This window comes from Primulina tabacum, chromosome 10, assembly GCF_025594145.1.
Source record: "Primulina tabacum isolate GXHZ01 chromosome 10, ASM2559414v2, whole genome shotgun sequence".
Taxonomy (NCBI): Eukaryota; Viridiplantae; Streptophyta; class Magnoliopsida; order Lamiales; family Gesneriaceae; genus Primulina; species Primulina tabacum.
In genome coordinates this window covers 6855597-6873201 of record NC_134559.1, presented here as the reverse complement: position 1 = coordinate 6873201, position 17605 = coordinate 6855597, and the positions used below count along the sequence as shown (strand labels likewise).

At 32.1% G+C, this 17605-nt stretch overlaps 1 protein-coding gene across 1 annotated transcript; it reads left to right on the top strand.

The window, feature by feature from the left end:
* Positions 1-14149: 14149 nt before the first annotated feature.
* Positions 14150-15379, top strand: LOC142505790 (peroxidase 5-like). Its single transcript, XM_075618899.1, has 2 exons — positions 14150-14394; positions 14546-15379. Exons 1-2 carry the CDS (start codon positions 14158-14160, stop codon positions 15296-15298), a joined length of 990 nt encoding a protein of 329 aa, XP_075475014.1. The 5' UTR covers positions 14150-14157; the 3' UTR covers positions 15299-15379.
* Positions 15380-17605: the final 2226 nt, after the last annotated feature.

Here is a 17605-nt window from a genome sequence, read left to right as displayed (position 1 = left end):
TTGCACTCATTTTATAATACATGTAGTACAAATTATATTACATTGAATTTCCTACGGATAATGCTAAAGGTACAACCAATATATCGTACTGCGATATTTACAACAATTATATAGTGAGATTTTGTTATTATCTAATGAGATTTTATATTTAATTTATCATGAGATTTTGATAAATGAAATTTCTGTATTGATTTTTTTGAATTATAATAATTATTGTACAAATTTGGTTGCACATGTAGCATTACTCATTTTCTATCGACTAATATAGCATAATCATTAATATATAATTTTTTGTAAATTAATCTCTTTTGATCTCATTTCTTTAACAAAAATTATTGATAATAGAAATGTATATTCACGTGCGTCGCACGTGTCTTTACCTAGTATATATATATATATATATATATATATATATATATATATATATATATATAAGCCACGATGAAGAAATGGCCAAATGATAATAATAAAAAAATGATAATGGACCAAGAGTGAGATTTGACAACATGATAGAGATTAAATTGCAGAGAAACAAATATATGAAACCAAAATCACAATTTTGCCTTATTTCTACAAACTTTTTGGACTCTCAAATTATTAGCTCATTATAAACCTAAATCTTTAATTTTTACTATGTAAGACAAAAGGTATCACACCTTCAGAACGGGACGTTCTCGTCGCGACCTGACCCTCGATCCCTCAGCGTCGAGAATCTAAAGGTCATGACTCCTAGATGTTTAAGACGTGACTCCCGTCATGTAGCATTTTGCCCCGCAGGATTAAGAGGTAGCTCCCATGCACGCAGCATTTTGCCCGGCATAATGCTTATTTCCTAATGTTCCTTGCCGGTGACTGCCTCTGATATCATTCTGTCACGCCCGGAGTCCAGGCCCGCGCGACTTGCACAATGAGTCCCTATAGCAACTAATTCATATTCGACCTCGATTTACGAAAATGATTAACCCAAGTTGTTATAGAAGTTAATTGTAATCTATATAAACTCATTTCAAATTTTTATTTTATACCACGTGGGATAAAGGGTATCACAAAAATACTACACATGCATGTTGGGTTATTTCCTCAGCTTTATTTATTCATGAAAATAAAAAATATATACATCTTGCATCATACATAGGGTTAAACACCTCTTCCCTTAAACTTCCGTCACACGGCTCCTCTACAAACGAAAATAAAATAAAAAATTAAAAAAATTAAACGATATATTGATTGATTAGAATGATAAATAAGGACATATAAAGAAAAACACCGAGAATAAATCTTAAACTAACATTTTTATGTAATAATCTGTGTACCACCAATATAATTTAACATATGTATTGATTATAGAAAGTTAAAATAAGTCGCACCTCGTTAATTATAAATGTTAAAGAGAATGTTGCAGAAGATTTTTTTTCGAGATACACCAGCTCACCAAAATCTCTAGGTATCTTGCATTTATAGCTCTCTATCCTGCTAGCATAATTGTTCATGCCACATCCAAATGTGGCCAACATTAAACTCATGTCAGCTAGAAATTAATAAACATTGCATAACATCAATTTAATTGTTATGATTATTCTCTTAAATTAGTATATATACATGGTACGATTTAATTAATTATTCTTAAACTTGACATTTTCGTTGAAGGAAAATGATATATGTACAATAAAGCTTACCATTTGGTTTACAAACTGCATTTAAAATTACAAAATTATCATTCCATTTTATTTGTAAAAATCTTTCGAAAAAAAGCATTTTATGATTTCAAATACACTTTATAACTCAATATGTAACTCCAATTGTACATGTAGCATGACCCTTCGTTGCAAACCTTCAAAATTTAATATAAAGAACGATGTCATGCCCCGTGATCAAACAATAAGCCCACGCGAACGCAACTTTAAACTATAATCTCCGCTACAAATTATTCCATACCCATTCTGGTTTAACATATGTAAATGGTTAACTCAAATTGCGACAGGAGTGAGTTATATTGTATCGCTATGGTCATCTTATGAACCGATTCAAACAGCTACCACAAAGATATTTGAAAAACCGCCATTTATGGGATGTATTATGGGAGAGCAAAACACAAAATACGAATTTGATTATTTTCCTAATATTATTACTTAGGGAATGAATATTTAGTGCGAACTTTATTGGTTCATAGAAGAATAGAAAATATGACAATATCGTGATCCTATCTTTGATTATTAAGTTTGATTATTAAATTCATGTAACATTTCATAGTAATAAAAAGAGAAAATTGAAATTTTAGTCTTGTAAGTTGACTTGTTATGAGTTTTAGTTATGTAACTTGTCAAAATTTGATTTTCATTCAATTACTTGATTTTTTTCTGTTTTCTTTTGGACTTTTTTGGTATGAAGCCACTAAATGCATCAAATATGATTTATTTGGTACGGATTTGCTCCTACTTGACATATGCTGCTAGAATTAAGATCATATTACTCAAATTAAAATTCATCTCATAAAAAAAGGAAAAAAAATATAGCAAAATGACCTCAATACTTCAAAATGAAACAAAAATGTTTGTTGTATCTCATTATTTTTGTTTATGTATACTTAAAGTATTTTTGTTTATGTATACTTAAAGTCACGCCCCGAAACTCAGGATTGACACCGGCGTTATTTAACAATCACACAATCGAAAAACAACCAGTCTCGTAGCCCAATATAAAGCAAACCAGTTTATATATCATAATTCAAACGAAATAACAATTGTCCTTACAATTCAATAACCGAAAAACGACAGAATCTAATGCGAAAACGTTACAACTGAATAAAAACAATAATCTTAACTTAAACTAAATATTGAAAGTTCACGAGCCTCAAAACTGGTTCAACTCCTCTTCCTCGAGTTCTTCCTCGGGTATATCTGGGAAAGGGTTGTAAGGGGGGTGATTATTTTGGTAAATACTCAGCAAGTGGAGGCCGTATCGAGCACATGAATATAACAACATGCATAATTTCGAAAATCACATAACTTGCATAACATCATTCATATCACATGCATAACATTTACCAGGCGCTGAGATTCCTCTACCTTCTATGGTTTAATGATATCAGTCCCTAATTTTTACTTCTCTAAAGGGGCGAGGCCATATAGCGGTTACATTCGATCGGTTCCAAATAAGTAATATTGGTGGATTTAGTGGTTTCGAGGAAAAAATAAAACCCACAAAATTGGGTCGATGTGGATTTATAATATGGTTTCCGTAAGATGGGATATATGTCAAAAGAGAATCTAAAAGATTTTGATAGTTAGACCTTTAGTTAGTTGGATTCATATATTTTGATCTTTATGGACTTGGGGACACGAGGGGAGGGTAAAAGTAGCGGACTCTTTAGTGTGAATTTGTAGAAGAAGTAAGTTAATAAAAAATAAGTCAATTATTATACCTTTTCCCATGATTCCCTATGCATTACTACGGAAAATATTTGAAAATTCTGCCTCCATTTCTAGCGACGCATTAGGAGCTAGAGTGATATCGTTTCCGAGGTTGGATGCAAATTTGTATTAGAGTCGAGCGAGGACAGGTGAATCGGGCGGCTGGGCTGCCCCTTTCATATCGTCTTCTCGGAAAAAATGACCAAAATTATACTATAAAATGATATTTTTATTTTTAGTTATATTAGTAGTGTGAAAGTTTGGTGTGTCCTAGTTCAATAAGTCGATTTCTATTTTTTACTTTCAGCCATTTTTACTTTCATATCACAATATGTCTCAATAATATCCGACGACATATCAGTAGTATCTGAGCAACGTGATATCCAACACCATACTAGCATTTGGCGGAAAATGAACAAAATTTAAGGAAAAAACAACTTACTTGAAATGTTTTTTTTCCTAATAAGTATACAAACAACTCAAATATCATATGTAGATATGATGATTTTAATCTTGATTTTAACTAATATATTATATAAATATGTATCAATCTTTGCTCCGGCGTTGATTTAATTCTCGTACCATAAAATGAATCAATCCCAGTAAGTTTTTGGTAGAAAAATTAAGCAAGAGATAAGAATCAATTCATTTTCATACACAACACCGTCATTGACGAATATAGTACCATTGCTACTTTGCATGTAGTGGCGGAGCCACATGTTTAGCTCGGGTGGTCCAAAAAAGAAATTATATGTAAATTTTGTATAATTTTGAAATAATATGATATTAGCCCGGTAAATCAATTTAAAATATTAAAATATTCTATAATTTAAAATTCTAGCCCGGACAGAGCTATATTTCTCGCTGTGTCGCTATTTGCATGCATGAATCAGATAAATAGTCATTCTTTTTCTTCCAATAATTCAATATCCATTTGAAGTTGGATCCCCATAATTACATATACAATTATGCCAATTTGCCTCCAACTGATCCTTCGTTACCTTGTTTGCATGCATGCATTTGTAATAATAGGTTACTTGTATAGCTCATGGATACCATTTCATGTACGTTTAATGGTTTAATTTATCAAGTAAAAAATAAACGTATTCAAGGAATCTGAACGATATCTTTTTGGTTCTGATGTGATAATAAACATATAGCAGCACATTAGTAACGGATTGGTGCAAAATCAGTATCACATCGGAAAAATAAATAAAATTGTCGAAAAAACAAAGATAGCTGACTAAGACATATATTTGACAATATAGAAGACCAAAAAAACGAACATACAAAATGTATGCATCTTCCGAGAAATCCACCTTTTTTATAGTGTAGTACCAAACATAAAATGTTTCTACTTTTGAATTCTATTATTATCTTTGATATCATTATTTCTTTCTTACCAAAGTACTTTGAATAAACCATGATTTCTCGATACATATTCAAGTATTAATTCAATATTTTGATCATTACAATTGGCATGTCTACTCATCTTTGTTCTTAACAATTGTTCAACTAGTAAGATAAAAACTGACGGATTACTCGTGTTTCCCTTGAAGGATTCCAGTAGGGACCAGGTTTCATATTCTTGATTTACTTTGGTTATTCCCCTAATCTTCATGCTAGGGGACATGAGTGACACCCCCTAAAAGAAAAAGCAAATTGAGAATGTTTCCTACCACTTGGATTCCATAATTTTCATTACTCAAATAAACATGTTATTTAAAAGAATTCCAAAAAATATACTTTTAAAACTATACAATATTTTCTGTTACGTTAACGATTAATTGCTATATTTATCAAATTACAATACTTGTTAACAAACCATTCGCCCAATTTACATCGCTGATTTGTGTAATCATAGGAAATTAAGGTTCGGTAGCATTCTCTGTTACATTAACAATTGATTGTTATGTGTGTCAAATTACAGAGCTTTTCTAACTAAATCATATTTATAAATTTGTTATACCAATAAAAACCATCTTACATGGGGTGACCAATTATTTATGTAACAGGAAATGTTATAGATGATTTTTTCTCCAAATAGGGTCGACCCGGGATTCTATGAGAAGCTCAGGGAGAAAGGGTAGAGTCGAGGGTAAAGATTTACGTGAGTTACGTGACTTGATATTTTTAAAAAAACACACATAAATATCAATATCCCATACATTTCGACAATGTTGCACGTCATCTCAGTGATATTTTGTGACATGTCAACAATATTCAGCATCGGGTTAGTATTCAATCGAAAAGTTATTAAAAAAACCTATATACTAGAACTGAATTTTAACTACCTAAAGGAACAAAAACACAAAATAAGCCACAACTCATGGGATGATGGTTTTTTTTTTTTATTATTTTCCCCCGTTTTTTAGATGTTAAATAAATGTTATTGTGAACATTTTCTAAAGGGAACCAATCCCCCTCAATAATGCACTATCAAGAATCCACATCCTAAGAGGTGATGCAAAAATGGTCACTGCTTTTGCAATCATGGAATATTCCAACTAACTAATTGATGAATTGTCACAACAAACCGCGTGAATTTTAATCGTTTTTCATCTTAGTGGCGAAGTGTCGTTTCACATATAAGCAAAGTGTTACCCAAATTATCGGATGCATGCATGTGTCCAAGTGAAAAGCACAACTAGGGGACCATTTGAAGGTATTTTAAAGAACTCATTTGTGTAGGCAATGGATAAAATGTCGTCTCGGTTTATTTTTAATTGTTAATGGGTTTTTTTTTAAAAAAAAATTGTCTCATCCTCTAGATCATAAGAAAAGACTGGTCATATAAATCAAGGATAAATATTATATCACAAGGATAGGTTCATGGGTAGGGATGTAAACGAACCAAACCGTTTGTGAGCTATTCGAAGCTCGATTCGATAAAAGCTCGTTTGAGCTCGTTTAACGAGGCTCGTTAAGATAAACAAACCAAACCCAAGCTTTACAGTATTCGGCTCGTTAGCTCGTGAACATGTTCGTTGGTAAGTTCATTAGTAATCTTTTAGATGAAAAAATAATAGTTTTGATATTTAATTTATTGATTTTGCATATTATTTATGAAATATATAAAAAAAATCTATTAAATTTATTTATTATAATAAATTTACAAATTTTAATAAGAATAATATATATTTTTTAAAATATATAATTTACTTTTTAATTAATTTAATGAAAATTTAAATGTATAATTCATATTTATTAAGCTTGTTTAACCTCGATAAAGGCTTGAATAAGCTCGTAAGCCATGCATATATTCGTTAAATAAAGCTCGAGCTCGGCTCGATTATAAACGAACCAAGCTCAAACATTCAAGAGCTCGGCTCGGCTCGACTCGATTACATCCCTATTCATGGGCCCACAAATTTCATACATTTTTAAATTTAAAATAAAATAATTTTCCAGCCAAAATCTACGTGTTACATTCGGGGTACAACCTTCCTTTGCGCCTTTAATTTTGCTTTTTGAATCAAAGTTTGAGTTTTTTTCACTTTTTAAAAAAATTAATGTGAGGCGATCTAATGTGTCAATTTTTTGATACAGATATTTATTTTAGTCACTTATGAAAAAATATTATTTTTTATGTCAAAAATATTATTTTTATTATAAATATAAATAGACTTGACTCGTTTCAAAATCCGCGAAACTGACAAGAAACTTGAATCTTCACTTTTTTCTATTCGTCAGACACAATCTTACTCCAAGCTATGTTGCATTTCCAGTTAAGGACTCTTTCTCTTCAAAATTCTAAGTTTTGACAAAGGCAACTCAACTCTAGGTTAGATTTAAGCATCGGATAGTTATCGACTGATAATACCAAAAGCAAATACATCGCAGCTCTCGAATTTTAACACCCAAAAATCTTTAGGGAAAATTACAAATTTGGTCATGTAAGTAGTATTGATCGTGATTTTTTGTTTCCTAACTGGTCAAGTTTTAGTTTTAGTTCAATAAATTTGTTTTATTTTTTTCCTAATTTTAGGTATTTTCCGAAATACTGACATGACACCATATAAAATTGATATAAATACTATTGTTGCTTAGGTGATGTTGAGTATGGCCATGTCAGCCACTCGGAAGAAAAAAACTACAGTTTCAATAAACTTTTTCGGACTAAAACTGAAATTATACTAATCCATCAAAATAACAATTAGGCCAACTTATTGGATTTTTCTCTCTTAATATATAGGCAAAAACTTGTGTGAGACAGTTTCACGGGTCGTATTTTGTGAGACGGATCTCTTATTTGGGTCATCCATGAAAAAATAATATTTTTTATGTCAAGAGTATTACTTTTTATTGTGAATATCGGTATGATTAACCCTTCTCACAGATAAAGATTCGTGAGACTGTCTTACAAAAGACCTTTTATATATTCAACTGCCATGCTCTGTGGTCTGTACCATGAACCGTGAAATAGACAATATTCTGAAATATATAATATTAAATCTAATATTGTTGGAAATGCAAAAAGTTTAGTCTATTAGTTTATAGGGATGTAAAAAACATTCTTATCACGTTATTAAAATTAGTGGATCGTGATACACATAATATATATGATTCGTTAAAAATGAGAATTATATATTTTTTTAAATAAAATTATCAAATTTGAAAATTCTAATAATGCGAGAGAAAGTAGCACGAATAGAAAATTGTGGAATATAAATGGTTAAAGGGTATTTTGGAGTTATAAAAATTCTTCACTAATATATTAAGTTAGTCACTCTTGGAGGTTTAACTTCAACTAATAATGTGACTCTTAGTACTCATTGCTTGTGTTATTTTTTTATTATTTTAATTTAATGGTTTATAAAAAAAAATTATATTAGATATGATACAATAATTCAAAAATTTATATAAAGATTAAAAAATATTTTATTAGTTTTAAAATTTTTGAAAAGTGAATATAATAGCGAAAAGGGAATGTACACATTTACTAAAATAGATTTATATAATATTATTTATTAAATAAAAATATAGTACTTTTATCATTCTATAAAGATACTACTGGTATTTTAAAAAATTTATCATTACACCAAAGTCAATAACTCTAGGTGTCTCAAACTTAATAATATAGTACATAGTATAAAAGTTTAGATATATAGATCAATAAAGAAAATTTTGTAATTTTGGTAATTTATTTATGTTTTTTATGATTTTGATTTTTTATGTTGTCAAATTTCAATTTCAATTTGTTATATTTGTTTTTTTTAATTTTAGTTCATTTTCGATACAATATTAATGTAACGTGGACGATGATGTAAAAAAGATGTGTTTTCTGTCCTTTCTTTGTGGGCTTATGAGTCCCGAGGCATTGTGGACTTGTTCAACATAGTTTTCTTGTTTTCTATTAGGATGTATTTGGTACAAGTGATGAGATAAATAAATGATTGATTATGCTATAGATAACAATATTGATATATTATTATTCAAACATTATGTGTAATGCCCGAGATTTTAATTACTGTAATCTGAGATTAATCTGAGATGATTTCTGGGTTAATTAAGGTAAATATGGACGGTATGGATTAGACTGGGAAAGCCGCAAAATATGTGCGATGGAGGTGTCATTCGCGCACATGCGCGACTTAATGCACGAGCTATGCGCAATTTGGCCAGAAGACCCGGTGCATATGCGCGGAGTAAGATCGCGCATATGCGCGAGGTGAGAGGTAGCACAAGTAAGAACTCCAGAGAGTTCGGCGCACATGCGCGGCAGAAGGCGAGCATATGTGCGGGTGGTGGAATGCACGAGACAGTAGGTCTCGCGCATATGCGCGAGCAGTCAGCAGCTGATTTCCGGATAGAACATGCAAAACAAGAACAAGCCACTTGCCATAACCTGGCAACGTGTACGTGTGTGTGTGTGTGTCTATATATATATATATATATATATATAAGAAATAAGTTTGCATTTCAGAATAAGGAAAAAGAAATAGGAGTCGAGAAACCGTCAGAATTCCAATCCGAATACAGTACTTACTGTGTTCCTATCGACACAAGCTACAATTGGACGTAAGTTTTGTTACGTTTTGACATGCTTTGAAATTATGGCATTGTTAGAATTGAATAGGATTCATATATAGTGTTCTTGCGACATCAGACATTGTATAATCGAAACCGGATCGAAGAACAGATACCGTATGAAATTGTTATGATTTTTGGAGTCGATTTGATTAAGAATCGATATCAGATTTGTATTATCGTTGAGATTATGATTTGTACTGATATTGATTATGAGTTCTGGTACTATATCTGTGATGTTGGGACTGACGGGGCTATCGAGATTGTATTGTTATACCGTCGAAACATCCGTAAATTGATATTGATCAGATTCGGTATTGGATGAGATTGTATTGTGGTACCATATGTCGATTGGCATTGATCAGATTATGTTTTGATTTGAGTATTGATCAGAACAGGTTTTGAACTGAGTTATATACTGATATTGTATCTATTCGATTGTCATTATCAGATTGGATATGGACAGAGTTGAATTCGAGACTTCGTCTTCGTCAGACCGAGAAGATAAAGGTATAACTTAATGTTGAGTTGGGATTGCACAACTCGAGTGAGGTTTGGACTTGAGTTTCCCTAAATCACATACTAGTTGTTATTATTTGCATTGACTTGATTTGATATGCTTGTTCTATGGATTTATAGAGAGCATGTGTTAGACGAGTCTCGACGAGTAATCTTGTGACAGAAGTGCCTGATAGTGGCGGGATCGCCACGGGCACATTGCACGATGTCACAAGATAGTATAGGAATCTTGGGACAGATGTGCCTGATAGTGGTGGGATCGCCACGGGCACATTGCACGATGTCACAAGATAGGATATTGGCGATAGGGCCACAGTCCATGACGGTTAGGTCAGGACACCGGATGTTTGGTTATATCGACGTGGATAGAACTGGAGTATTTTCTATTACTGTTGGTCGATATAGGAATACCCACATCTGGAAACCGGGATCCCTAGACGAGTATTGAGTCTAGTCTGAGTCGTGGAGTCACGAGTACGATTGACAGTTTATATTGATTTATGTTGGTTATGTTCCTGAGTATGGTACATGTCGATTTATGTTCCTGATGATGGTACATGTTTAGAATATGATTTATTCTTGATATGGATTTATAATCTGATTTGGATACATGTTATGAATGTCGGTTATATGCGTTTATATTGATTATATTATTGCATGTATACATGATTTATACTGAGAATGTAATTCTCACCGGAGTTATTCGGCTGTTGTCTTGTTTGTATGTGTGCATGGCAACAGGGTGGGATAGGATCAGGGTCATGAAGAGAACGAGGCTGGACTAGATAGCGTGAAAATCCGGGCTCCAAAGCAACTTAGAATTCAGCACTAATATATAGTTGAACCTAGTTGAGTTCTTGTAGATAATACAAGATTTGTATGTTTATGTTTAATATGTAATTTGAAATAAATTACATTACGTTTCCGCTTTGTATTTTAAAAAAAAATTTAGACCCTGTTTATAATAATTGATTGATTCATTCCTAAGAATGATTAAAATTGGAATTAGCATCCGGGTCCCCACATTATGTGATACTATTAAGATTGTTTGGTTCAACATTTTGAATATATGATTAGTTTTTAAATATTAATAAATTTACTATTATACACTTTCTAAGTTTAATCATTTGTTGTACACATATAGAAGCAATACATAATAATAATAATAATAATGTTAATAATGTTAATAATAAAGAGATTAATAATTTTTGAATTAATAAGTGTAAATATCATAAAATTAAATATAATAAAAATAAAAAATATTATTGAAAAGCATAACCAACATTAAAATTTAGTTTTTATTATTTTATTAAAAAAATATACAAATAGATTATTTTTTTCAAAATAAAATATATCTTTATATTTTTTAAAGTTTAAATCAAATTAAATAATAATGATGTATATTAAATATCAGGATCGACGTCTAACGTACAACACTTTAAAATAAACTTTTTATTCAATAAATAACTTTAACACTTTAGGAAATAAGAGGAGAAAAATGTAATTTATTGAGGTTTGATAGTGTATCCCACTTGATTTGTTAGATTAATAATCAAATATTTATCCACAAAATTGAATCTTAAATCAGGTCAAAATGATTATTAAAATATCTTATAATTTTAACCAAACATTTGATAAGTGTTTGATTATTAATCTATCCTTGTTTAATCCACTCAACCAAACACACCTTTAATATATCTTTTGAGTCGGGGAAGAATATGTTGTTATTAAATCTAGATTTTAAAATTTTGTGTCAAGTGTAATATCTTGGTGTCAAATGGGTTATAAACACCGTCCATAAAAATATATAGACCTCACAATATAATCAAAACTGGACTCTTGGATGGTGTGTTAATGTATTGTTGAAATACTTTAATACATATTTATTTCTATTTTCTAAATTTATAAATTTTTTTCTGGAAAATTATCTAGCATTGATTAAATGAGTTAGCAGTGCAATGTTTACTATATTTGATATATATTAGACGATTTTGCTATTATGTTTACCAATCGTACTAATCTATGTGTCTATCAATGAGATTGACACTCTCATATTAAATGTCAACCTGTGTCCACCAATGAGTTGACACTCGTTTATTAGATATATAATTTTGACTTTCTTCATCATATCTGTTAGGAGAATACCATCTCATTGGTAAACACAGAAGTTGAACATATGGTGGATACACAGGAAAACTGATATAGTACACAAATGATATGCATTTGATAAATTAATTGGACGATGGGTTTTGGATTTGGGCCTTTATGCTTTGGTCCGGGCCTAAATAAGTAAATGTATGATTTCTACGTTTTAAAACATTTCAATAATTTGCAGTTGTTTTTTCAACCACTTTGGTTGTTGAATCACTAAAAGTTTTCATAAGATTACAAGTCTTTTTCTCATATCTAACAGTTAATTAATAAATCATACGAGGAAAACAAGGTAAAGTTTGCTCTTCAGAATTTCAATTTTTTATTTTGCTAAAAAAACATTTTTTTATTATATTGAAAAACGTTTTGATTTGTGTACTATGATTTAGATAGCTTCCTATCAAAATAATAAAGGCAAAAACTTGTGTGAGACGGTCTCACGGGTCGTATTTGTGAGACGGATATCTTATTTGGATCATTCATGAAAAATTATTACTTTTTATACTAAGAGTATTACTTTTTATTGTGAATATCGGTAAGGTTGACACGCCTCACAGATAAAGATCCGTGAGACCGTCTCACAAGAGATCTACTCATAAATAAATTGAGAATATTTCGTAAACACGATTTTAAAAAATATACATTTTAAAAATTTATCAAACTTTTTAAAATAAAAACTATATCATGATAAAATTGATATGATAAAAAAATGGGTTGATTTATTTTTTATTTATTTAAAACATAAATCAGGTCACCTGAGTCCGTAAAACCACACTTGACCCAAATTTAATAGATATGATATTGAATCGGATTGGACTTGATATGAGAGTACAATGTATCATGTTGTAAGTGAACCAGAGTTAATTCGATCTGGCTAATGATCTCTTGATCTATTGACAATGGGAGGCCTCGAGACCCTAGAAGTATTAGGTTCGAGTCTCACTGATTGTTAGTTGTAGTATTCGATTATTCGTGGTATTAATAATTTACTTGTGATGTTTGTAATAGCTCGTTTTGATTGGTCGTAATGATGATTCCAAAAATAATAATAAAAGAGTTAATTCAACATGGCAGAAGATTAATATCATTCAGCCAGATCTAATAATTTCAATACAAAAAATTTTGTGAGACGGTCTTACGAGTCAATTTTGTGATATAGATATCATATTTGAGTCACTCATGAAAAAGTAATATTTTTAGACTAAAAGTGTTACTTATTATTGTAAATATGGAGATGATTGACACGTCTCACAAGAGTCTAGCTACATGTTTAGAAATGCTCCAAATGCATCGGAACCGTTAGATCTGCTGAAAAAGAAAACATGAATTTTCAAGAGGAAAAGATAGCCCTCAGAAATTAATATGATGTTGGATCGTCTTCCCGTATATATTTTATATTTTTTTTTACTAATGAATTTGTATTTTTAGTAACGTAACTTACATTTTTTTTATATTTTGATCTTGTTATGATAAATTTTCATTTTTTGTCTTGTAACTTGTTTGTTTGTTTTTTTTTTTCCATTTTTGATACATGTTACAAGTCTAAAAATGAAAATTTACCATAACAAGAAAAAAATAGAAAAAACACATAAGTTACATAACTAAAAATGTAAATTCACCGGTAATATGCTAAAAATAGAAAAATGCAAATTATATGATATAAATTATAATTTTCCGTCCAAAATAATTTTTATTATGGAAAATTCAATTGAACTCCTTATAACATTCAAACCAAAAGATGCCCATTACTTTTAACCAAACCAACAACAATATTCTCGGATAATGCTACACAACAACTCCAATCAAATTTAAATATACCAAAGGAAGAAGAATTCAAATACTTAATTAAGAAACGAGTTGGATATTAGTGGAGATCATGTTAAGCTTTATGCATACAAGAATTTGCAACTTGCTTACTTCCACCCACGTAAATCCACTATCTTTTGCTCCCGCTGCCATGTGCCTATAAATATTAGCCAGCAATCAATTCTCCATATTCCATCCACTTTTACTCCATTAATATAATATATATATATATATACACAAAATGGCTAAATATTACAGTAGCAAATTACTGATCACGTTTCTTTCCTTTCTCGTTTTATCTTGTTCGGTTTCTGCGGTGTCATCGAAGTTGCAGTCGCCATTTAGGGTGGGATTCTACAGCAAATCTTGTCCTCAGGCAGAATTCGTCGTGCAGAAGTACGTGAGCAAATTCGTCAGGCTTAACCCTGGCCTTGCTGCTGGCCTTATAAGGTTGCATTTCCACGATTGTTTCGTCCGGGTACGGCTTCTCGTCTTAGATCTTAATCACCATTAATCTTGATTTTAAATGTCCTCAATTGGTTAAAATAGACATGATGTTAAATGTGTGTGTGTATCATTGTATTACAACCTAATCCTATGCAGCTCATGCATGTTTACGTACATTTCAGGGATGTGATGCTTCTCTGCTGTTGGATGGACCAAATTCCGAACAGGAAAGCATCCCAAATAAGGGAAGCCTGCGCGGCTTCGAGGTGATAGATGCGGCCAAAGCCGAACTGGAGATCCGATGCCCCGGTATCGTGTCTTGTGCGGACATTCTCACATTCGCAGCTCGTGACAGCGCATGGAAAGTCGGGAACATATACTACGACGTCCCATCTGGTCGGCGTGACGGGAACGTTTCCTTAATACTCGAACCCCTTCTGAACTTGCCCCCACCATTCTTCAATGCATCAGCTCTCGGAGACAATTTCGCCAGAAAAGGGCTGTCCCTGGATGAAATGGTGACACTCTCCGGCTCACACTCCATCGGTATTTCTCAATGCTCTTCCTTCTTGAATCGTCTCTACCCTACCGTCGACCCGACCCTCGACCCTAAATATGCTGCATTCTTGAAAAGAATCTGTCCTCCCCCAGTTAATGGAACGACAACAGCAAACCTTGCAGTAAATCTCGATTCTTTCACCCCTAATGTTTTGGACAACAAGTACTACGTGGGTTTGAAACTGAACAAGGGTCTTTTCACCACGGACCAAACCTTGTATGACAGCCCTTTAACCAAGAAAATTGTCTTGAACAATGCTCAACATGGACATACATGGGCTACGAAGTTCGCAGCCGCCATGGTCAAGATGGGGAAGATCGAAGTGCTCACCGGAACTCAGGGTCAGATCAGGAGAAACTGCCATTTTGTGAATTAACTGATCGGAGCTGCTATTTTAGGATTTATTCGCAATTTTCTTTATTGTTTGATGATTTGATTATTTGTCTTTTATTCTTTGTTCATGCCAGTTTCTGCTTAAATTTTGCATTTAAACATTTTAATCTGTTTCAATAATCTTCAGTCTCCACTCAGTTGTGCGACTGAACATTATCATTGTCGACTTTGTGATAATCAAGTGGTTTAACAAGAATTAATACTGACTCGTGCGTTAACAATGAGCAAACGTAAAAAGTCAGCATAATTTAATTTATACAAAATAAATAAGTGAGCCTGCCATCAAATGAAAATTTTAGAAGGTACGTGTCTGGCAATCTATTTTTATTTGAGTTTAAAGACGATAATTAGTAAATGATAGATAATAGACAATAGATTGATCACACTGTTATGATGGTAATTAGGAATGTCAATTCGGGTTGGGACGAAGCAAGGGTATTAAAAAATTCCAATCCAAACCCGAAACCAACCTGATCAACCCGATCAGAATTTTTACCATGCAACATTTTTCTTTTATTATTTAATAAATGTTGGATTAAAGGTGGGCTTTTAGGCTTATGGATTTTGCATGTGAGTGAATGGAAATTTGAAAAGGTGGGTTTGTCCCACATTGAAAAATTGAAGTTGTATAGATAAGTTTATTTTATTGTGTTACACTTTATGGAGGTATAACAATGATTGGTCAAGAGGCTCTCTCTCGCGCACACAGGCGCAGGGGGGCCCAAATCATGGGCCCGATTTGCAGTGGAAAAAGGTTTGACTTGTGTGCAAGCGTACGAGCGCGACTTGGGTGCGTCGAATGTCGGACCGATCAAGGCAAAAAATCGCCTAGCAGTCTATGCCAACTTTTGTTAATTTTTTTTTTCAGTTGAGATCTTTCACATGCCCTTGAGACCTTTCGCATGGCATGACTGTTGGTGCTTCATCTCCCCAACTGTTGATGCTTCATCTACCATCTTAAAGGCATCTTTATGACAACCTTTGGCCTTTCGTATGGCTTGTATAGGTATGTATAAATAGGATATGTGTCAAGGCCAGAAAAAGAGACCGAAAAATCCACTTTCTCTTACTGCAACAGTTCTTCTGCTACTGTAGTACCTCTGCTATAGTACTGCTGCTCTTCTGCTATAGTACTTCTGTTCTGCTACAGTACTGCTTCTGCTTCTGCTGCAGTACTACTTCTGCTTCTGCTGCTACAGTATTGCTTCTGCTTGTTCTGCTTCTGCTCCGTTCACTGATAAAGTTCAGGTACTGCTTTTGTTCGCTAGCATAGTGCTTTGTGCTGCAACTCTGCTGGTTTGCCCATTGTATCCTGGGAAACAGACGTCCGCTGAATCCTCGGAGCACGTACTGGGGGGCGAATCTGTTTTAAGGAAACTGTATAAGCTACATGCATCGATTTGATTTAATTAAGCATTATACTACTGTTTTGATTCACTATACTGATTTGCTGGTTTTACACATAGCTATCTGTCCTGTTTTCCATATATTTTGGACAACAATAAATAACTACAAATAAAATTAAAAACACATAATAATATCTTAATTCAAAAAAATAATAAAAAACATCGCACAAATATGATAATAATGTTTCATAGGTTTATTTAAATTTAAGAATATAATTATCTAAATTATTAGTTACTCCACAAAAGAAACAATAGTTTAAAAATACAAATATTTCACAAAATAAATATACATGATGAAAAATTTATTATATCAATATACAATTAAAAACACATTCAAACATCACAAAGTAACTATCAAGTTTCAAACTCCACTTTTTCATCGTTTTACATATTTTCGTACGAGTCAAACCTTGAAAAAAATAAATAAATGGATCGGTTGGTCATATGAGTTCGGGTTGATGGGTAACCCGATTCTCAATTCAGATTAATCCGAACCTAACCCAACCAATTTTTTTTGGTCAGCTTTCGTGTCAAATTCGATCCGACCTGAACCAAAAAACCCAAACTCTAACCCGATATTTTTCATATCGACTCTTGTTGGGTTGACGGGTCGAGTTCATCTTGGACACCCCTGATAGTAATACACAATATTGACATGATGGAATGAGTAGGCATATGATACCTAAATCAAATTTAGAAAAAATAATCAAATTGGTCTTGTAAGTTTGTCCATTTTGTATTGTCCTATAAGTATTCTATTTTGATTTTGGTTCTGTAAGTTTGATTATGTTTAGATTTTTAGTCTTTTTTCATGGAGTGCTGGTGTGACATCGAAAAATCTGACATAACACCTAAAAATGCCAATGTGGCACCGAGAAATGCTA

Coding starts and splice junctions, on each gene's coding strand:
- LOC142505790 (XM_075618899.1), top strand. CDS start 14,158: ATGGCTAAATATTACAGTAGCAAATTACTGATCACGTTTCTTTCCTTT. Junction 14,395..14,545: donor TCCACGATTGTTTCGTCCGG/GTACGGCTTCTC, acceptor CGTACATTTCAG/GGATGTGATGCTTCTCTGCT.